This window comes from Lithobates pipiens, unplaced genomic scaffold (genome assembly GCF_037356315.1).
Source record: "Lithobates pipiens isolate NorthernLeopardFrog02 unplaced genomic scaffold, aLitPip1_a1.2 Scaffold_13, whole genome shotgun sequence".
Classification (NCBI taxonomy): domain Eukaryota; kingdom Metazoa; phylum Chordata; class Amphibia; order Anura; family Ranidae; genus Lithobates; species Lithobates pipiens.
The window spans coordinates 247,308,474-247,330,569 of NW_027507718.1; the positions used below are offsets into that span (position 1 = coordinate 247,308,474).

General features: G+C 42.4%; 1 protein-coding gene and 1 long non-coding RNA gene across 2 annotated transcripts in view; one reads left to right on the forward strand and one right to left on the reverse strand.

Moving 5' to 3' along the window:
* SPARCL1 (SPARC like 1) overlaps positions 1 to 6,961 on the reverse strand; it is a 74,494-nt gene extending 67,533 nt beyond the window's left edge. Inside the window, exons 1-2 of the mRNA XM_077476475.1 lie at positions 6,825 to 6,961; positions 5,898 to 5,962 (exon numbers count right to left, since the gene is read on the reverse strand). Of these exons, the coding sequence (XP_077332601.1) occupies positions 5,898 to 5,951 (54 nt within the window). The 5' untranslated portion in view covers positions 5,952 to 5,962; positions 6,825 to 6,961. The remainder of the gene's footprint in view (positions 1 to 5,897; positions 5,963 to 6,824) is intronic.
* Positions 6,962 to 14,410: 7,449 nt separating this feature from the next.
* On the forward strand, positions 14,411 to 21,327 carry LOC143974760 (uncharacterized). Its single transcript, XR_013272277.1, has 2 exons — positions 14,411 to 14,963; positions 19,002 to 21,327. It is a non-coding gene; the product is annotated as an uncharacterized LOC143974760 (long non-coding RNA).
* Positions 21,328 to 22,096: the final 769 nt, after the last annotated feature.

The window sequence follows — 22,096 nt, forward strand, 5'->3', positions numbered from 1 at the left end:
TTGGTGGTATTTAATCACCGCTCGGTTTTTTATTTTTTGTGCTATAAAAGAAAAAATACAGAAAATTCTGTAAAAAATGAATTTTTCTTTGTTTCTGTTATAAAATTTAGCAGATTAGTAATTTTTTCTTCATAAATTTTGGCCAAAATTTATACTACTACATATCTTTGGTAAAAATAAGTACAAATTGGTGGATATTATTTTGTATTTGTGAAAGTTATAGAGTCCACAAGCTATGGTGCCAATATCTGAAAATTGATCACACCTGAAGTACTGACGACCTATTTCAATTCTTGAGACCCTAACATGCCAGAAAAGTACAAATACCCCCCAAATGACCCCTTTTTGGAAAGAAGACATTCCAAGGTATTTAGTAAGAGGCATGATGAGTTTTTTGAAGCTGTCATTTTTTCCCACAATTCTTTGCAAAATCAAGATTTTTTTTACTTTTTTTTATTTTCACAAAATTGTCATATTATCAGTTTATTTCTCACACACAGCATATGCATAGCACAAATTACACCCCAAAACACAATTCTGACATTTCTCTCCTACATGTAAAAATCATCATTTATTTGCTAGAAAATTACATAGAATCCCACAACATTATATATGTTTTTTTAGTAAACACCCTGGAGAATACAATGGTGGTCGTTGCAACTTTTTATCTCGCATGGTATTTGCGCAGCAATATTTCGAATGCTTTTTTTTGGAAAAAAAAGTTTTGTGCTTAAAAAACAAAACAAAAAAAAACACAGTAATGTTAGCCCAATTTTTGCATAATGTGAAAGATGAAGTTACGCTGAGTAAATAGATACCTAACATGTCACTCTTCAAAATTGCACACGCTCGTGGAATGGCGCCAAACGTTGCTACTTAAAAATCCCCATAGGTGACGATTTAATTTTTTTTTTACTGGTTATATGTTTTCAGTTACAGAGGAGATCTAGGGCTAGAATTATTGCTCTTGCTCTAACGTTCGCAGCGATACCTTACATGTGTGGTTTGAACACCGTTTTCATATGTGGGCGGGACTTACGTGTGCGTTCGCTTCTGCATGCGAGCACATGGGGACAAGGGCGCTTTAAAAAAAATAAAAAATTTTATTGTTCATTTTACTTTATTTATTTTAGTTTGACATTTTGTTCCCCAAAAATAAATTTTTGGAGCACTTTTATTCCTATTACAAGGAATGTAAACATCCCTTGTAATAGGAATATGGCATGACAGGTCCTCTTTACAGTGAGATATGGGGTCAATAAGACCCCACATCTCACCTCTAAGCTGGGAAGCCTGAAAAAAAAAAAAAAAAACGATTCTGGCTTTGATCGTATTGGCGAGTCGGTAGAAGCACCGGAGGACGGCGGGAGGGGGGGATGACTATGGCTGGGTATTGCAGGGTATCACCGACTATGGCTGGGTATGGCTGGGTATCTCCGAGTATGGCTGGATATCTCAGAGTATGGCGTTGCAGAGTATTGCATTGCAGAGCATTGCAGGATATTGGCGGGTGTTGCAGAGCATTGCAGAGTGTTGCAGGGTATTGGCGGGTGTTTCAGAGCATTGCAGAGTGTTGCAGTGTATTGGCGGGTGTTGCAGAGTGTTGCAGGGTATTGGCAGGTGTTTCAGAGCATTGCGGAGCATTGCAGGGTATTGCAGAGTGTTGCACAGTGTTGCAGAGTGTTGCAGGGTATTGCAGGGTATTGCAGAGTAATGCAGAGTAATGCAGAGTATTTCAGAGTATTGCAGAGTAATGCAGAGTATTGCAGGGTATTGCAGAATAATGCAGAGTAATGTAGGGTATTGCAGAGTATTGGTGGGTATTGCAGAGTAATGCAGAGTAATGGCAGGGAATTGAGGGGTTAAATTTCGGTGAGCAGCGATGTGGGCACTGAAGATGCAGCCCACAGTGCTGCTGACACCGAACTCTTCCCCCTCCGCTGTACCGATCGGTACAGAGAGGGGGAGGGAGGAACCGGCGTCATAACATGACGCCGGTTTGTTTACAAAGGATCACTCCGTCATTTGACGGAGCGATCACGTGGTAAACGGCCGCGATGAGCTCTCGAATGCACGCCCCAGGGGGCGCGTGAGAGCGGAATTCTGGGAGGACGTCATATGACGGCCTCCCAGAGTTAAACAACCGCCCTGTAGCCGTCATTCGGCTATGGGCCGGTTGTTAAGTGGTTAATAGATGGAAAAATTGAAAAATGACCTAAGTTCCACTTTAAGAGCAAAAATTGCAGGGAGGTAGGATTTTATTGCAGAGGGGACTTTGTATATCTTATCTGCAATAAATAGCTCCTATTCTGTCTGACAGCTATATTTCTTATTTTTATGTATAACAAGCCTCACATATGCAGCTCAGTGTCCATGCTCAGCATGCTATGGGTGCTGGGATGAGTTAGTTCCCTGGCACATGTGTGGGAGTTATGTCATCCCAGGCCAGACAGTGATAATAACTGAAGAGGCTAAACCCATAAGACCAGGTGAAGGTGTAATCATTTTTGTTTAAAAAATCAGACAGACCTAGAAATAGAATATGTTTCAAATCTGTCTGACGGATTCAATTCCTATTGGGAAAACCATTCGCCTGTATGCTGGTCCGACAGACCAAATACGACGCAAGGGAAGCTATTGGCTACTGGCTATTGAACTTCCTTTTTTAGTCCTGTCTTACGTCATCAAGTTCAAAATAAATGGACTTTCAAACGGACTTAGTCCGTTCATGTGTGGCCGAAAGTCCGTTGGGAAGACCGTTGGACTTAGTCTGCCAGAAAGTCCAGTCGTGTGTATGCGGAATTAGAGGTAGTGACAGAATTATGAGTGCGGTCTTGGCCATCCCATTATTGAAGTGTGCCACAAATTCCACAATGCATAAATATGCTGTGCATACTTGTACATCATGGAAAAAGAAAAAGGAAAAAAAAGGCGAGCAAAATAAGCATTTTAAAATACATATATCAGCATACATTGTAAAACCCGGAATTATAACACAATAAATAAAAAAAAAAAAAAGCCATTCCAGCAATAATTCCATATGCTGTGAAATTTTGAAATATGCTGTATAATCTTGTGAAATAGTCTGACTCTTACATAAGAATGTGCACTCCGCACCATTTTTTTCTGCTTTACAATAGGATAGTTAACTGCAGTTGTACTCCTTTGCTCAGCCCTTAACCACTTAAGCCCCGGACCATCTGGCTGGCAAAAGAGCAGATCGCTTTTTGCAATTTGGTACTGCGTCGTTTTAACTGACAATTGCACGGTCGTTCGACGTGGCTCCCAAACAAAATTTATGTATTTTTTCCCCACAAATAGAGCTTTCTTTTGGTAGTATTTTATCACCTCTGCCTTTTGTATTTTTTGCGCTATAAACAAAAAATAGCGACAATTTTGAAAAAAACGCATTATTTTATTAAATATGCCCAAAAAAATATATAAAATTATTATTTTTTCCTCATTTTAGGCCAATACGTATTCTTCTACATATTTTTGGTAAAAAAAATTGCAATAAGCGTTTATTGATTGGTTTGCACAAAAGTTATAGCGTCTACAAAATAGAGGATAGTTTTATGCCATTTTTGACGTGACTTCAACATTATGGCGGACAGATCGGACACTTTTGGTGCTATTTTGGGTCCATTCACATTTATACAGCGATCAGTGAGATTAAAAATGCATTGATTATTGTGTAAATTTGACTGGCAGTAAAGGGGTTAACCACTAGGGGGCACTGTAGGGTTTAAGTGAGAGAGTGATTCTAACTGTGGTGGCAGGGGGTTTGTGTGACACGACACTGATCACCGCTCCCAATCACAGGGAGCAGTGATCAGTGTCATTGTCACTAGGCAGAACGGGAAATGCTTGTTTACAATAGCATTTCCCTGTTCTTCCTCTCCGTGAGACAATCACGGGTATCCCCGCGGAAATCGAGTCCGCAGGACCCGCGGTCATTGGGCACACGCTCGTGGCGGTCATGTGCTCGCATTGGGCGTGCGCGCCCCCGCAAACCGCTTCTTAAAGTGCAACGTACAGGTATGCATGCACGTGCCCTTCTGCCAACGTATATTGGCGTGAGCCGGTCGGCAAGTGGTTAAATTAGTATTAAACCAAAAAGCAAACATTTATTATATTGCAGCTTACTAATTCTTAGATGTGATGGCTGTATTCGTTTTCTTTTTTAGGCGTTCTTTCTTCTATTTTTATCATGAGATCCAGCCAGTAAATTTGTTGTTTTTCAAAAGAGGAGGCTCTCCTCCAGATGTAGCAGTTTACAGGGATGATACAAACTATTTACCACTGACAGAGGTGCTTACAATGATCTGCTTTTATTTATTTATGTAAAACCTTTATCGCAAAAGGAAAAAAAACTGTTTACTGTAACTGATTATAAAGTTTGCCTCCAGTGTGTTGGTGTATCTAAATCTTCTAATACATTTAACAATCCCTTTCCCTTCAGACTGACAATGCTGCTGTTTGCAGTGCTCCTGTGCTCCTTCATTCAGACTGAGACTGAGACTCTTATGCCCTGTACACACGGTTGGAATTTCCAACAGAAAATGTGCGATCGGATCGTGTTGTCGGAAAATCCGATTGTATGTCGGCTCCAGCAGACTTTTTCCGTCGGAATTTCCAACACACAAAGTTTGGGAGCTGGATCTTAAATTTTCCGACAACAAAATCTGATCGTTTAAATTTCCGATTGTGTGTAGACAATTCCGATGCACAAAGTGCCACGCATGCTCAGAATAAATTAAGAGACCACAGCTATTGGCTGACGGCCCGTTTATAGTCCCGACGTACCTGTTGTACGTCACCTCGATAGGATAGATCGGATTTTCCGTCAACTTTGTCCGACCGTGTGTATGCAAGACAAGTTTGGCACAAAATCAGTCGGAAAAAATCTGATGGATTTTGTTGTCGGAATGTCCGACCGTGTGTACAGGGCATAATACAGGAGGTGCTTTACTGGTCAGTTAACCAGGTGAAAACAAACGTAGTATGCCAAAAAATAGAAAAATAAGGCAACCACCACATCTAATGACTGGCAAGCCTCAATATATTGCATATTTTAGTTTGGGGTATAATATCGCATTAATCATATTTAATGCCTATAAAGATTTCTGTTTTATTCATTCTAGTCTAATTTGCGTTCTAGGCATTTTTTTTTTTTTTTACTGCAGAAAACAAAAAGAAAACATTGAAAACTAACTGCAGCCTGCAACTGTATCCAACTTTGTGTATAATTCCTATAGGCACAAAGACAGCATCAGGAGTTTAAATGTAATATGTAGAATCCGTTTAAAAACAGTAAAACATAAAAAATAATTTTGTTGTTGCAAAATTTGAGATCCAGCTCTCAAATTTTTGTTGTCAGAAATTCCGACAGCAAATGTCCAATGGAGCCTACACACGGTCTGAATTTCCGACAACAAGCTCACATCGAACATTTGTTGTTGGAAATTCCGACCGTGTGTACACGGCATTACAGTATAGAAATATTGCTTTTTATAGTCACATAACTGCAAATGTAACCAATAATTAGTAGCTTTCCCACTGTACTGTTTTTTTTTTTTTGCACATCCCATATAAAGGTTGGGTGCACCGGTTTTAAGACAAAAATTGTGAAATAGAATTTACTTGCAACTTCATGTAGAGGAGTGTTTCACCCTTTTAAAAGATTTTAGGGGTCAGATTGTGCCTTTTACTAACGGCGAGCAGATTTGTGCATGTACAGTACCTTCTAAAGCGCATCCCAATGGTAACATTGCAAATCGAATTGGTTGCTATAAGTATTGCTGTCAATCCTTTTCCTCCCATTTTAATCAATGAAATCTAGTTTTATGACAGCGAATAAAACATTGTTAAAGAAATGAAAGCCAAAAAATACTCACCAATGAGGCAAAATAGATCCCAACAAGACATGATACGACAGTGAAAAAATTCATTATTTTTCCTCCTGTTAGGCAAAAAAAAAAAATTAAACAAATTACATTTTGCAAATGTGATATTTTTAGTGAAACTGCAAAAGTAAAAGTTATTTCCAAGGCAAAAATATTTATTTACGCATTGATTTTGGGTGATGGCAGACACATATTTAACACTGAGTTCTATGAATTGAAATCATCAGGCAATAAAAACCGTAATGGAAAAAAATATTTTTTTCATTAGATGTATATAATATATCTGCTATCAGATCACTTTAAAAGTACCTATTTTATGATAGAAAATTCAAAATGTATTTCAAGTGCTAACGTGCCACTGTTTAAGGAGACTATAGGGACACTAAAGCAGGAGAATCACCAACTTATCAATTAACAAGTGAATAGACTTGTGAATAGTGAATAGACTTCTGCAAATCACGCAATTTATCAATTCAAGCATTTATGAGTCATGAGCTATGTGATTTTTTGCATTCTGGGACAATAGTCACACATGAATTAAAACCATGTGCCTGCTTTTCAAACGGATTTGCTTATCTACACTGATTATGCCAGCAATAAAATCTAAACAATATGCAGTAGAGATCTTAAGCATACTGTACTTTGTGTACAGGCATACCCCACTTTTAAGTACACAATGGGGTTTATTTACTAAAGTTAGAAAGTGCAAAAACATTCTCACTTCTGCAAACCAATGAGTTTCCAGGTTTTATTACCCAAGCTTAATTGAACAAGCTGGGGTTAGAAGCTTATTGGCTTCTATGCAGAAGTGAGCCTGATTTTGCACTTTCCAGCTTTAGTAAATAAACCCCATTGTGTACTTAAAGTGGGATATGCCTGTATAGCATTTAAATATATATATAACAAGTAAAATCATACCTCAGTGAGAAACTAGAGTATATCCAGGCTGCTCGACAGAGCAGTACAAACAATAATGCAGACAGCCAGGATCTCAAACATTTAGGGTAAGACAAGAAAAACTTTCCAAATCCCTTTCTCTTTATGATTGTTCTGTGACTGGAAGCTGATTGAAGCCCACTGAAGTTGAAATTGTGCTGGCCTGTCATACCCTGTTTGCAGAGCAAATAGCATTGTCACAGACCAATGTTCCTACTAGAAAGATTGATGGCTACATTTCTGGCAAAATTCTGTTAACCTATGAAAGGCTACAAATAAGACTCTGAATTAGAAAAAGCTAAAGCTTCACATGAATAACATTTACAGCCATCTTGTCAGATTGTAAAAAAAAATATTAAAAAAAGCAGCGAAAATAATAAGTAGCAGGAGAAGAAGCAGTGTGTAACAGGGTGTTAATCTTAAATTTTGCCTCTAGTGAACTTTCTGGTGTAGTACTCATTTTCTGCCACTAGATATTCCCACGCATCCTTAGTTCCCCTATTAGAATCATGTTCAATTAATTTTCTTTTGTCCTGTCTTCTAGGGCAGGGATCTCCAAAATACGGTCTCCAGCTGTTGCGGAAGTACATGTCACACAAGGTATTGTAAAACTCTGCCATTCACAGACATGACTAGGCATCATGGGAATTGTAGTTCTCGAAAAACTGGAGGACCATCGTTTGGAGACCCCTGTTCTAGGGGGAAGTCGGGCATGGCTCCATTGTGCTCTCTTTCATGGACTTTGTGTGGCATCTTGGGGGGAGCTTATGTCTGATTGGACACTGAGTTCTCCTGAGCTTTGGGAGGCCATCTTTACAAACAGGGAGGTTTTATATAGCCCCCTGCTGGGCCAGTCTGGGAGTATGGCAGTGTGGGAATAGGCTGAGCCTAGGGACAGATTCCTGTGGTAAAGGGACAGTTTATGGCAGTAGTGGAAGCCCTCCCCCCCAAAATATTGTGGTGAACAAGTTGGAGATGGAGAGCCAAGGAAACATCCATATGAGCAGACTTTGGAATTTGCTGAAAGGTATTTTTGCAGACCATAAAAGGGTCTTCAACATCTTGGAAAGCTGGTAGTATATCACACAGCAGCAGACTTACTATTTAAACCATTCCTTTGCACTGTGCAGAGTTCTGGGCGTGCCCTTCAGTTTCATGAATTTTTGAAAAGTATGGGATTTGAGGCTGAGGCTCTGATTGGCTTGTTGCAGGTTGTCCTTGGGGTGCAGAGCCAAGGTGTCCTCTGGTGAATATGGACCTTGAGGGGTTTGTTTGCCCCCCAAAAAAAAATTCAGCACCAGCCACCACTGGTCTATGGACAGCTTTGAACTTCCCTTCATATTATCAGCATACTGGTCTGGTGTGAGCCTGCGCACCAGTGGGACATTGAAGCATCCCACCCAGCAGGTCATCATGACTGGCCACAAGCAAATCTGCTTGAGGAAGCAAGCATGGGATGCCTTAATGCAACATATGTTAGCATGTAGGGATGAGCTTTGTGTTCGAGTCGAACATACGTTCGATTTGAACATCGGCTGTTCGCCCGTTCGGCGAAATCCGAACGTTATGGGCCGTTCGCACCAAATTCGTGTGTCGCTCACGGCCCACAATGCACTGCGATGGCGCAGTGCATTGCTGGCTCATGATTGGCCAAGCATGCACTGTGACCCTGCATGCTTGGCCAATCACAGCGCCTGCAGCGAGGAGAGCCATGATTGGCCACAGGCAGGATGCCTGTGGCCAATCATAGCTCAGGCTGTGTAGTACACGCCCCACACTACAGCGCAGCGGCCTTGTGTAGTGTGTTGGCATCTGTAGCAGTTAGTGGGTGTTCTGTGTACCTTCAACACAGTATACACCAATCGTTATCGGCCGATTTTTCATTCTTGCTCCTCTGTAGTGGTTGTTGTCTGCGTGCCCTGACTGCAGTATACACCGCTATATTCACCTATATATCTAGCGATATATCTATTTTTTATAATAGAGCTTTCAGTCAGTGTTAGGAGATTGTGCGTGCTGTCTGCGTGCTTTGAAACCAGTATACACGGCTATATCCACCTATATAGCTAAATATCTTGCTCGTTTTATATAGAGCTTTCAGTCAGTGTTAGGAGATTGCGCATGCTGTCTGCGTGCTCTGAACGCAGTATACACCGCTAAGTCCACCTATATAGCTAAATATCTTGCTCGTTTTAAATAGAGCTTTCAGTCAGTGTTAGGAGATTGTGCGTGCTGTCTGCGTGCTCTGAATGCAGTATACACCGCTATATCCACCTATATAGCTAACTATCTTGCTCGTTTTAAATAGAGCTTGCAGTCAGCGGTAGGAGATTGTGCGTGCTGTCTGCGTGCTCTGAAAAAGACGGACGGCAAAACAAATTATACAGGGGTGATAACCAGGGCAGGACTTAGGGTGGTGGGGGTCCCTGGGCTTGAGTCACTTTTGGGCCCTACCTTCTATATATTATCGTATTTATCGGCGTATAACACGCACCCCAAGTTTAAGAGGGAAGTTTAAGGAAAAAACTTACATTTAAATGCCCACCAATGCAGCCTTATCAGTGTCCATCTGCAGCCTTGTCCATCCATCTGCTGCCTTGTCCAGTGTCATTGCAGCCTTGTCATTGCAGCCTTGAAGTTTAAAAATGGCGCCGCTGAGATACAGAGTTCTGTGTATCTTGGCGGCTCTTGGGTCCTCTTGGTGGCTCTTGGGTCCTCTCGCAGTCCCGAGCGGAGCCAAGAGTAGCCGAATGTACTTGGCTCGCCTCACAGTCATGCCCAGTCCCTGTGTTATGTCCATCATAGGGCGGGACTGGGCGTGACTGTGAGCGGAGCCAAGCCGAGTACACTTTGCTATGTATCTCAGCGGGGCCCCCTATTGGGTGGGGCCCATGGGCTTGAGCCCAGTCAAGCCCAATGGTAAGTCCTGCCCTGGTGATAACCCTTCCCTATGTTTTCCAAAAAGCTTAAAAATAGTTTTTTTGACTGGAGCTACACTTTAAAAATGTACCAGTTGAAAATTACAAACACAACAAACCTACACAGTCCCTGTCTTGTTTGCCCCGCCTGTATACTGCTGTTCTGAGTATATAGGGCCTGGGGGGCCACACGTATTTCCTTTTTTTAATATGGGTACGGGGTTCCCCTTAATATGCGTACAAGACCCAAAGGGGCTGGTAATGGGCAGGGAGGGCTACCCATGCCATTTTTCTCAATGATTTTCAACCATATTGCAGGAACCAGATATAACATTAAAACCGCAAGCAGCTTTAAATGACGTTATTTCCGTTAAATGTCATTTTGTGCAGGGACTGTTCTAAACACGGGAAACACGTGGCACTTCACAGGCATACTACAGACACCCCCAGGCACGATATTTAAAGGAATTTTTCACTTTTTTTTCACTTTAATCGTCATTAAAATCAGTGCTCCCGCCAAAACAGCCGTTTTTAAAAGTTTTTTTTGTATTGACCCATGTCCCCTGGGGCAGGAGCCAGGTCCCCAAACCCTTTTTAGGACAGTATCTTGCATATTAGCCATTAAAATTAACACTTTTAATTTCGAACGTTCAAGTCCCATAGACTTCAATGGGGTTCTAACGTTCGTACGAATTTGGGGTCAGTTCGAAAGTTCTGGTGCGAACCGAACCGGGGGTGTTTGGCTCATCCCTATTAGCATGTAATGCAATGCACCAGGACACCAAAATCCAAATGGGCCCTAACAATCCTGCCACCTGCCCCTCATTAATGTTTGCAGCCTTAATAGCTTCAATAGGAGCACATCATATTGTTTGTGTTCCTGAGCATTGCGTTCCTGGTACATGATTTCATTATGTATTACCGGTTCCTTATTCTTGGACCTTGTGTTTTTTATGACCATGCTCTGGCTTGAGCGACCTTGATCTGGACTTTGCCTTGTATTTCTTGTTTTTACTGTACCTCCCTGATTGTTGCCAACCTTGAAATATGTACAACTTGCCCTCTGCTGGCTGCTGTCCTGCACCTTGGACTCCTGTTGCCTACTAGGTTCTCTTCGTCAGTGCCACAAGTATCCAGCCTACAGTATGTAAAATCCACCAATTACTACCTTTCTACCCAGTGAAGATCATGCCAAGCATACAGGGGAACCATGTAAGGCAGGAAATCTTACTGCCTTTAAAATATACTTTCATGCATTAAATGTCTAAAACTGGGAGTTCTGATAGAGGCAGCGTATGTTATCATCAGAGTGCTCATTTGCACCAGGTGCCTTGAACTACTTATTAGGCACTAATCAACACGGACTCAATGCAAGAACACATAGAAAGCAATTGTTTTTATGTGCCCAGTTCACATTATATACAGGATGTGTGATGATGTGCTTTACATGAAGAAGCAGCCTGTCTGTATTTGTATAAAGCTCAATTCACAAAAACGCATAGGTGTCATACTGAAACCTTTCAATTTCAATCACTGAGAAGCAAATGATACCACCTGTGATGTATTTAAGTTATTTAGCAAACCTGGCCTGTTAGTGGCCCCTGAGAACAAGGTTGATGACAACTGCATAGAGCTTTGCAGGAAGTTTGAAGTTTAACTCATAATTATAAAGGGGGGGGGGGATGGGACTTTACATGAGATATCCTGGGAAGTAGGTGTCTCCATTCCTTTCAATTGCAAGTAAAGAGGGAGATTTGGGACTTTAAATGAGGCACATGACTGAAAAACACATTGAATCAAAAACACAAGTTTATTGAGGATATACACAGCATAACGCATATACAAGAACAAATTAATAATCGAATGATCGCCATAACCAGTAGCCCAGTATTAGGTAATAACATTTGTGGATATGAATCATAGGAGAAAGCTATACAAACATCTTGGCCAGTATAAAGAAGTTACCATCAAAATTGAATGAATCACATCATATGTAATAACATAATGCATCTAGGATGGCCTGTTGGATCGATGCATTTCAGCAACTATATATTTCCTCATCAGGAGAAAATGCATGTAATGAAGATTGAAAACAGTCCCAAGCCTCCCCCCTTTATTTTCAATTGATAGGGACACCTATACTTCCCAGAATGTCCCATGTAAATTCCCATACTTTCTACCTTTATAAATATCGAATTAGGGACGGAAGCCCATGAGTGGATATCTCATCAAGATTTTTTAGAATTTGTATTTACATCTATTTTGAACCTTTTATGTTACATATTTTCTGTTATTTAGTTGCCGGTCGGCATTCCCTATCACTGTTTTTGGAGCCAATACTCCAAAACCACCTTCCATCCATTTTTACTCCTACCTTTCTTTACATCAACATGTTTAGCTTATACTAGAAGGCGCTCTATGGGGTGGGACTGTCTCCTTGTCTCTACGTGCCCGGGAACTGCAATGAGCTCCGGACGCCCTCCCCCTCATTGGTTTGGTTGCGGGGGTGGACGGGCTTGTACTGCTGTGCATTGGTGCCATGCATGACATTGTGCGTGTGACGTCCACTTGAGCGCCATCATGCCAGCATCTTTTTCCATCCTACCGCCGCTCTGGGCATGGGTCCTCCTTCTTATTAATCAAGACAGCGTGACCCTGGGTGCGTGTCCCTGGGTTGATTTGGATGCCTACATGTTTCCCCATTTTGGTTTGGGTGTCCATGCTGTTCGCTGGCTGGGGTTGCTGTGTCCTCCACATATTCCTGTCATTCCAGAGTTTGATCATTGGTAATATACAGGTACATTTTATGAATTTTTGTTGGAGATAGTGGTTCCCTTATAACCATATCCCTCTACTAGGAATGAGCCTAACATTCCCCCGACAGCAGAACATGCAAACAGGTAAAAAATTAGTGTGAACATTGTTAACATCTATGGGACACGGATATGAAAAATAAAAAGTGCTAATTCTAAAGGCTTATATGCAAGTTATTGCCATAAAAAAGTGTTTGGCCGCGTACACACGTGGGGACTGTTCGCTCAACTTTGTTCGTCAAACAGTTTCAGCGGACAGTCTGCTCAAAATTAGCATGGACGGACTTGGCCACACACGACGAACGAACAGTTCGCTGAAACCGTGCGCGATGACGTATGTCACGTACGACGGGACTAGAAATAGGAGGTCCAAGACACAGCAAAGCACCCTTTGGGCTCCTTCTGCTGACTTTGCGTTAGTAGAAGTTTGGTTAGAGACGATTCGCGCTTTTCAGACTTCAGCTTAATTTGTCCGTTCACTGCGGCGCAGTCTACCTGTGAGGTTTGTATCTGTCTTTCGGTACGCGTGGATCAGTTGTACCTGTTATTAGGCGCTTCTGGTCCGCTCGTTTCTGGGTTTCAGGTCGTTCTTCATAGGTCTGGCTGTTCTTCAGTGCGTTCAGTTGAGCTTGTCTGTCCAGCCGACCGTTTCAAAGCCATGGAGTGTGGACGTACTCGGGAACGAGTTCGTGCTATATGGGGGCTTGGTGTTGGGGTTAATACTTTGACCCGAGCCCAGTCTGTGAACAGGGTGAGGAGGAGTTCATGGACAAAGAATTGGTTGCGCCAGCGTGACCAATTCTCGCATATGTCTTTACTCCGTGAGATCCGTGAGAATAATCCTGATGATTTCAGGAATTATCTCAGGATGACGGACCCCGTTTTTCACCGTCTGCTGGCTTTGCTGACCCCTTATATCAGCAGGCAGGATACCTGCATGCGGCAAGCCATCACTCCGGAGCAGAGGCTCGTCGCCACGTTGCGCTACTTGGCGACAGGGAGAAGCCTTCAGGACCTCAAGTTCTCGACAGGCATCTCCCCCCAGGCTCTGGGGATCATTATTCCAGAGACCTGTTCTGCCATTATTCGGGTCCTGCAGAAGGAATATATGAAGGTAAGTTTGTTCTTTTAATATTGCATTGTATGTTTGTATTAATTTCATCATGACTTTTAATATCCATGACAGGAATATGATGTGAATGTCCCCTTTATATGAATGCATGCAATTTTTTATTTATTTTTTTTGTGTCATTTTTTTTTCTTTAAATGTTTTTTTTTTTTTTGTGTCATTTTTTTTAGCTTTTTACCTTTTTTGTGTATACACCCTGTGTGTGTGGAGAGAGAGAGAGAGAGAGAGAGAGAGAGAGAGAGAGATATAGAGAGAGATATATAGAGAGAGATATAGAGAGATAGATATATAGAGAGAGATATATAGAGAGAGATATATAGAGAGAGATATATAGAGATAGATATATAGAGAGAGATATATATAGATATAGATATATAGAGAGAGATATATAGATATAGATATATAGAGAGAGATATATAGAGAGAGATATATAGAGATAGATATATAGAGAGAGATATATAGAGATAGATATATAGAGAGAGATATATAGAGAGAGATATAGAGAGATATATAGAGAGAGATATATAGAGAGAGATATATAGAGAGAGATATATAGATATATAGATAGAGATATGGATTGTCAACTCATTAATTATTCCCCCCACTCAAATTTGTTTCATGTGTTGTATACTTAGTAATTAGTCCCCCACCCCACTCAAATTTGTTTCATGTGTTGTATACTTAGTAATTAGTCCCCCACCCTATAAGGGAATACTTATTGAAATTACCAAAGATATATTAAGTCAAAAATCTAGTACCAATATTCTTGGGTTTGCATTTCTCAATAGCTTCAGAATTGAGACACCAGCATACTGGCCTACGTGACTAGATGATAGATATCTGCATGTCTCTCCAGAAGGGTCTATGCAAGATATTGACACATCAGGAAACATCTGTCTGTGGTGAGAGGCACAAAGCTAAGATAAGGACTGGTTACGCAAGAATATGGTCAGTCAGTAGATGTTGAAAATAACTGTCAGGAGATAACCTTTAACTTACATTTCAGGAAAGAACTAATGTCATGAGTTAAATTGTTGATGTATGTGAAACTCACTGGGCAGGGCTTTGTAAATACCATATAAAAGAAGGTCCACTTCCCATTAAACCCTGTAATCTTCACCACGTACAAATGGAGTGTATGTGTATTGATTATCCGCTGGCGTTAGGGACCTCCATTAAGCCACTCCAGCCTAGGCTATCCAGGGGAATCTAGAAGACGAACACCTTACAGTTTTGGTACCAGGAAGTGGGGTTTGCACAGGTAAGTCATATTTACACCTTTTACCTCTTTTTATGGTAATTGGCGTTTATGCTTGACCTGTCCAAACAACCATTATAAGAAATTGAATTGTATATATATATAAACTGTGCCTTCGCAACGGACTAGGCTGGTCCCTTGGGGGGTGAAAAGGGTTCGCAGGTATTGAGGAGTCTGACTAGGTTGGTCCGACTATAAACTAAGAGAGATATTTATGATTATATTCTAAACACGGGAGGTATCATATACGCCCGTGACATAAGGATTGGCTAAATGGACGCCCACTTGAGAACTTTTTAAGTGCACTATAAATAATGAAATGCATCATGATGTGATTGTAAAGTTTTAAAGCTGAAATCTTAAACCATAAAAATATGTCTGTTTCTCTTTAGGTGCAAGCGTAAGTATATAGAGTATTAACGTTGTATAAGATATAATTATATAGAGTGGATATCTGTTTGAATAAACCCAAATGTTGTTAAATGAATACAGAGTATTAAGAACCAGATTGTAGTGAGGTAGCACCCGCCTGTTCACACTGCACGCTAGGTTTTTTTTTTTTCTGAGCATTTATGAAAGGTAGATTCTTTTGACCACTAGACCTACAGGCTTCTCTTGCAGACTTGGTGTAAGAGGGGTATATCCCGCCACTAGGAAAGATTTACCCTTCATCATATATTAAGGGTAAATCTTCATAGTTTTATATAAGTCCATCTGCCCCAAAAAAGATCAGGGATCCTACTCCCAGACCAGAGACCGGATTGTTGGACAAACCGGGTGTTATCACCTGTGTCCTGCCACTAGACACACACTACCCAAATTACTAGATGGGGAATTCTGCAGGCACCCAGCCCCAGAGTCCGGGAACTCCCACCCCGTATGAGTATGTTCAACATAACTTGCCGGGTCCCAAGGTGGAACCTTTCTGGGCACAAGTCCGGGAAGGGTGTCACCAATTGGGAATCCATGACCCTAATGACCATGCAAACATATCCTGGTCCAGCTGTTGTTTATCTCCCGGACCAAGGTTGTTTTAATTGTGGACAGCAAGGACACTGGAAATCCCAGTGCCCTTATAGGACTGGACAGATTAGAGCAAGAGGCAGAGGCAGGGAATTTAACCCCCAGACCCGCCCACAGTATCCCCGTTATCCGCCATACCAGAACCCTCGTCAACCACTACCCCAATATCCTACACAGCCACAAATAATGCACCCTCAGGCCCCCAATAGACCACCACCCAGAATTCCTATGCAGTGGCCATCCAATCGGCAGCCACCACCCCAATAGGGATGCCTAGAGTATGTCCCTTCCCTCAGCCTAGTGTGTTACAATCCCTCATGGAGAAGTCTTCCTCAAGTTGTAGTACATGTAGATGGACAACGTGTCTGCTTTTTGATAGACACTGGCGCCACCTCTAGTTCAGTGAACGATGAGATTTTAACACACCACAATGCACCGAGGGAAACTCTATTGGTATTAATGGGACACCTGTCACCCATCCCATCACTCCACCACTGACTGTAGCCACTCCAGAAGGACAGAAATTATGTACCCAAACTTTTGCCGTCTTGTTCTCATGCCCTGTGCCCCTTATGGGACGGGACCTCTTGGCACAACTGTGTATTACCATTAAGTTTAATAGAGAAGGTTCCCTTACAGCTAGTTCACCATTATGTGACTTACATGGCCCTAAGCGACATGCACACAGAGGCTTCTTTATGCTACTCCCCGCCTCTCTCGAAACACATGCTATCTGGGAGGAAAACAAAGGTAGCGTAGGTTTTATTAACTGTACGCCTTACTCGCCTCAGATGCGCCCTGACGCAGAAAACAATATCACAAACAATACCCCCTGCCCCCCAAAAAGACCCAAGGCATTGCCCCCCAGATCGATGACTACATATCTAAAGGTATCCTAAAACCAATCATTAGCCCCTGGAACACACCCATTTACCCTTTAAAGAAGGCCAGTGGCGAGTGGAGACTCGTCCAAGACTTCAGAGCAGTAAACAAACAAGTGATTCCCCCCTCCCACCCCTAGTCTCAGACATCACTTTTATTTTCTCATGCATACCGGCAGACTCTCTATGCTACACAGTAATTGATTTAGCGAATGCTTTCTTTAGCATTCCCATTGCAGAGGAAGCCCAACCTATGTTTGCTTTCTCCTGGGCCGGGGGCCAACTAACCTGGCAAGGGTATGTAGACAGTCCAGCCGCCTTCTCTATGGTACTCAACGAGACTGTCAAGTCTTGGACTTCTGAGCGTGGGTCGGTACTAATACAGTATGTGGACGACCTGTTCCTGTGCAGTCGAACTGCTGAAGATTGTGCGGTCGATTCAACATCACTGTTACAACACCTAGCTCACGCCGGGCATCTAGCCTCAAGGAAGAAAATACAATGGTGCCAGCCACAGGTAGAATACCTAGGGTGCATTCTAAAGGAAGGGACAAGGCTAGTGTCCCCCAAACGTGCCGCAGCCCTTCGAGCTCTCAGTCCCCCAAAAGACAAAGCTGCCCTGCTCTCGTTCTTGGGTGCAATGGTATATTGCCGCCAATGGATTCCTGACTGTTCTCATTATGATAGTATCCTAAGAGAGGCTACTGGCTCGACAGCCCCTAAATTAATAGATTGGACTGAAGACAGACTACAAGCTTTTCAAGCTCTATTAAACAGTCTGTCATGTGCACCCGCCCTGGGATTGGTAGACTATGGTAAAGCTTTTCAGCTGTACTGTGTAGTTTCAGGGAAATCTTTTGCCGCGGTTCTCACACAACAACATGGAACAGGATACCGCCCGGTTTCTTACCTATCCAAGAAACTCCCTGTCCAGGTTCAAGGCATGCCGTCATGTCTCCAGAATTTAGCAGCCTGTGCTATGGCAGTACAGGACGCTAACAAAATGATCTTGGGCCACCCAATGACACTTTTCACCACCCATTCTGTCACCCACCTCATACAGAACATGAACACCCAACACATGACCTCACAAAGGCTCAGCCGTTATGAGATTACCCTTATGAACACTGACAATCTATCTCTTAAATATGTTCCCGCTAGCAACCCTGCTGTCCGCCTCCTGCACTCCATGCTGCGTCTACCACAAGACCCAGACCAGCTTCATGACTGTGTGGAAAAAGTGGAATCCATCACATCCCCTAGACCTGATCTCACGGATACACCTATTATAGATGCGGAAGATGTTTTTGTGGACGGTAGTTGCTCCCGTCCCACCGATTCCACCTTCCAAACAGGATATGCAATAGTCCAGTTGCCAAACAAGGTATTAGAAGCCAAACCACTGCCCCCCTCTTCGGCTCAGGTGGCTGAACTAGAAGCTCTCACTAGAGCCTGCATTCTATTCACTGATAAAAAGGTGAACATTTACACCGACAGTAGATATGCTTTCGGATTGGTGCATGACTTTGGTGTGATATGGGCTAATAGAGGTTTCAAAACCGCAGACAATAGACTAATTGCCAATTCCACACATATTATGGCTCTTCTCCAGGCCATCCTCCTTCCAAAGGAAGTGGCTATTATCAACGTAAAAGCCCATTCCTCGGACGACAGCAAAATATCCAAGGGTAACGCCCTGGCTGATAGAACTGCAAAGCAAGCTGCCGCCTCCTCCCCTAACCCCCCCTGCCCCCACAACAGTTTTCTTTAAAGAACATTTCACTTCATCCAACTTCAAAACAATTGTAGCACAAATACAAACAATGGCCACAGACCAGGACGTTCATTTCTGGGTCGCTGCAGGATTGACCAAAGACCCCGAGGGTCTTTGGACAAAAGAGGGGAAGGTATTGGGAATACCTGAAGCAAGTTGCATTCTCATACTCTCATACCTCCATGGCCCAGGACACATAGGAGCTGCCCCTTTAACCAACCTGTATAACAAATCCTAACTTAACAAATCCTAACTCTGACATTAACATTTATTCCCAACAGGAAATGTACGTGAAAAATCTGGTAAGTATGCTTCATGAAACGAACGAACAAGTTTCTGTCACCTTCTCTCCTATTTCCACAGAGCCAACACACCCCTTCATCCCAGGAGATCAAGTGCTAGTCAAGCAACTGGCCCACAAAAAGAGGATCGGACCAATCTACTCTGGACCTTGGAAGGTTGAAAAGGTGTCCAGAACTGCGGTCCTGACTGACCTAGGAAACACCTGGATCCACGCCAGCAGGCTGAAAAAGTGCCCACCGCTTCCCACAACTCCCGACCCCCCACCTATTGAAGAAGAACCCGACCCACCCGAACAGCTACCGGAACTGCAAGAGATTCAGGAAGGCATTGGACAATTAACCCTTGAAACCCTACATGATAGCGAAGAAGAAGGACAAGCATAAGAACTTGTAGAAATGTTTTTACCTTCAGTGTCAGGGAAGGCTGTATGCCTCTGGGGAAGTCTGGTACTATTTGTATTCCTGCCCACATGGTTTATAGCCAACTGTATATATCATCCAGAAGACTTAGGTCTATTAAAAGGGATATGTGGACCACCTAAGATGAATAATACCCCCGGCCAAAGACATATTAGAAGTATTATACCCGTTAATGAGTCACCTAAGGGACTGACTGACAAGATGTTACTACTAAAATTCAAATATAGCTATGCTCAAAAATCCGGTTTTGAGAAATGCTGGATTTGCAGCAAGCTACATCCCAGTACAGCTAGAATCCCTCTCATGGCAGTCCCCTTGAATTTTACCCCCCTCCTTAATGGAACACCCCCTATTGTCCTAACGAATGTTACTAGGACCCTTCCAAATAAAACCCTCACTTTCCAAATTATAGGTAGAAGCCACTTCCCAGACTGGTGTTTCCGACTGGGAAACACCACAGATGGAGCCGAGGTTTGCAAACAAACAAAACTTAACATTTCAATGACATCGCTTAACAGTCCTTCTTTCTTCCATACTTCAGATCCCACCCTAAATGCCACCTTTTTAGACTTTCTTAGCTCCAGTACCAAGACTACAATACACCAATTAATGTCAATTCTGATGCTCTCTGGCCTTTCTGATACTCTTAGGAACGTGTTCCATAAACGGCCCCTAGCTCTAGGAAATACCACATATATATGCTGCGGCAAACTCTGTCACCCCTGGATCCCAACCAAACCCCAGGGGTGGTGTTACCTTGCAGCCCTGGTTCCTATCATGGGGGTATTAGGGGATAACAAGGGAAGTCACCTCCTTGAAGCTAGCATGCATCCTAGATATCCCCTTAGACACCGTAATAAACGAGAATTGTTTTTAGAAAAAGATATGGCCTGGGCATGGTTCCCTTCCTGGACAGGGTGGGGAATTGACCTAATGAAAAGATTAAATAATTACACTGGCATAATTGATGAGATTCTGGAGGAAAATTCTGATGATATAACCAAACTAAATCTAGAAACTAGGGCAATTAGGAAGCAACTAGAACTACATGAGTTGGCTATAGAAAGTATGAGTGCAGCCCTTACTGGCCTCTGTGAGACTACTGAGGATTATGAGTGCTGTACCTGGATTCATAATACCAGCATCAAAGTCCCAGACTACTATGACGTTATTGCCCAACACAGGGAAGAGGTAAATAAACTACAGAAAGAGGCAAGGAACATAGGAAAAAACTGGGATCCCTTCTCGAGCAGTTTTAGTTTTGGGGGATTAATATCTTGGCTCCGAAATGCTGCCATGACAATTGTCACTGTGATTCTCTTCATTCTATTTTTATATGCCTGTTATAAGATAATCAAATGTTTATGTAAAAAGGGAAACACGGCCGCTCCGAAGGATCTGAAACTCACTTCCATTGTTAAGGATCCAACGGTATGGTATAAAAACCAAGAGCACAAGGGTTCGGAGTATGAAGCCTGTGCTATTAAATTAGAAAAGGAATGATCATTATGTAAATCACAGAATGATCAAAGGGAGGATTATAAGGGAATACTTATTGAAATTACCAAAGATATATTAAGTCAAAAATCTAGTACCAATATTCTTGGGTTTGCATTTCTCAATAGCTTCAGAATTGAGACACCAGCATACTGGCCTACGTGACTAGATGATAGATATCTGCATGTCTCTCCAGAAGGGTCTATGCAAGATATTGACACATCAGGAAACATCTGTCTGTGGTGAGAGGCACAAAGCTAAGATAAGGACTGGTTACGCAAGAATATGGTCAGTCAGTAGATGTTGAAAATAACTGTCAGGAGATAACCTTTAACTTACATTTCAGGAAAGAACTAATGTCATGAGTTAAATTGTTGATGTATGTGAAACTCACTGGGCAGGGCTTTGTAAATACCATATAAAAGAAGGTCCACTTCCCATTAAACCCTGTAATCTTCACCACGTACAAATGGAGTGTATGTGTATTGATTATCCGCTGGCGTTAGGGACCTCCATTAAGCCACTCCAGCCTAGGCTATCCAGGGGAATCTAGAAGACGAACACCTTACACACCCCACTCAAATTTGTTTCATGTGTTGTATACTTAGTAATTAGTCCCCCACCCCACTCAAATTTGTTTCATGTGTTGTATACTTAGTAATTAGTCCCCCACCCCACTCAAATTTGTTTCATGTGTTGTATACTTAGTAATTAGTCCCCCCCCCACCCCACTCAAATTGGTTGTATACTTAGTAATTAGTCCCCCCCCCCACCCCACTTACCCACCTAATTTATGTCCCCTGGTCCATCAGAGGGCTGATTAATCTGTGAATTGGTCCGCTACTTTTTTTTTTTTGGCAGAAAACAAATTTGCAAGATTTCTGTTTAACTGTTGTTCCAAAATGTTTTTGAATTTTATTTGTTATGAATTGTTTTTATTTAATGACTAATTTTTTTTTTGTTTCATGTGTTTGACTCCCCAGCTTCCTTCAACGCCACAGGAATGGCAGACTGTGGCTTCCCAGTTCGCTGCCCGTTGGGACTTCCCCAACTGCGGAGGGGCCATCGACGGGAAACATGTGAGGATTGTGCCCCCACCCCATTCGGGGTCCTACTATTGGAATTATAAGGGGTTCCATAGTGTGGTGCTAATGGCGGTGGTGTCGGCACAATGTGACTTTCTTTATGTGGATGTGGGGAAGAACGGCCGGATGTCTGACGGAGGAGTCTTTAGGCAGA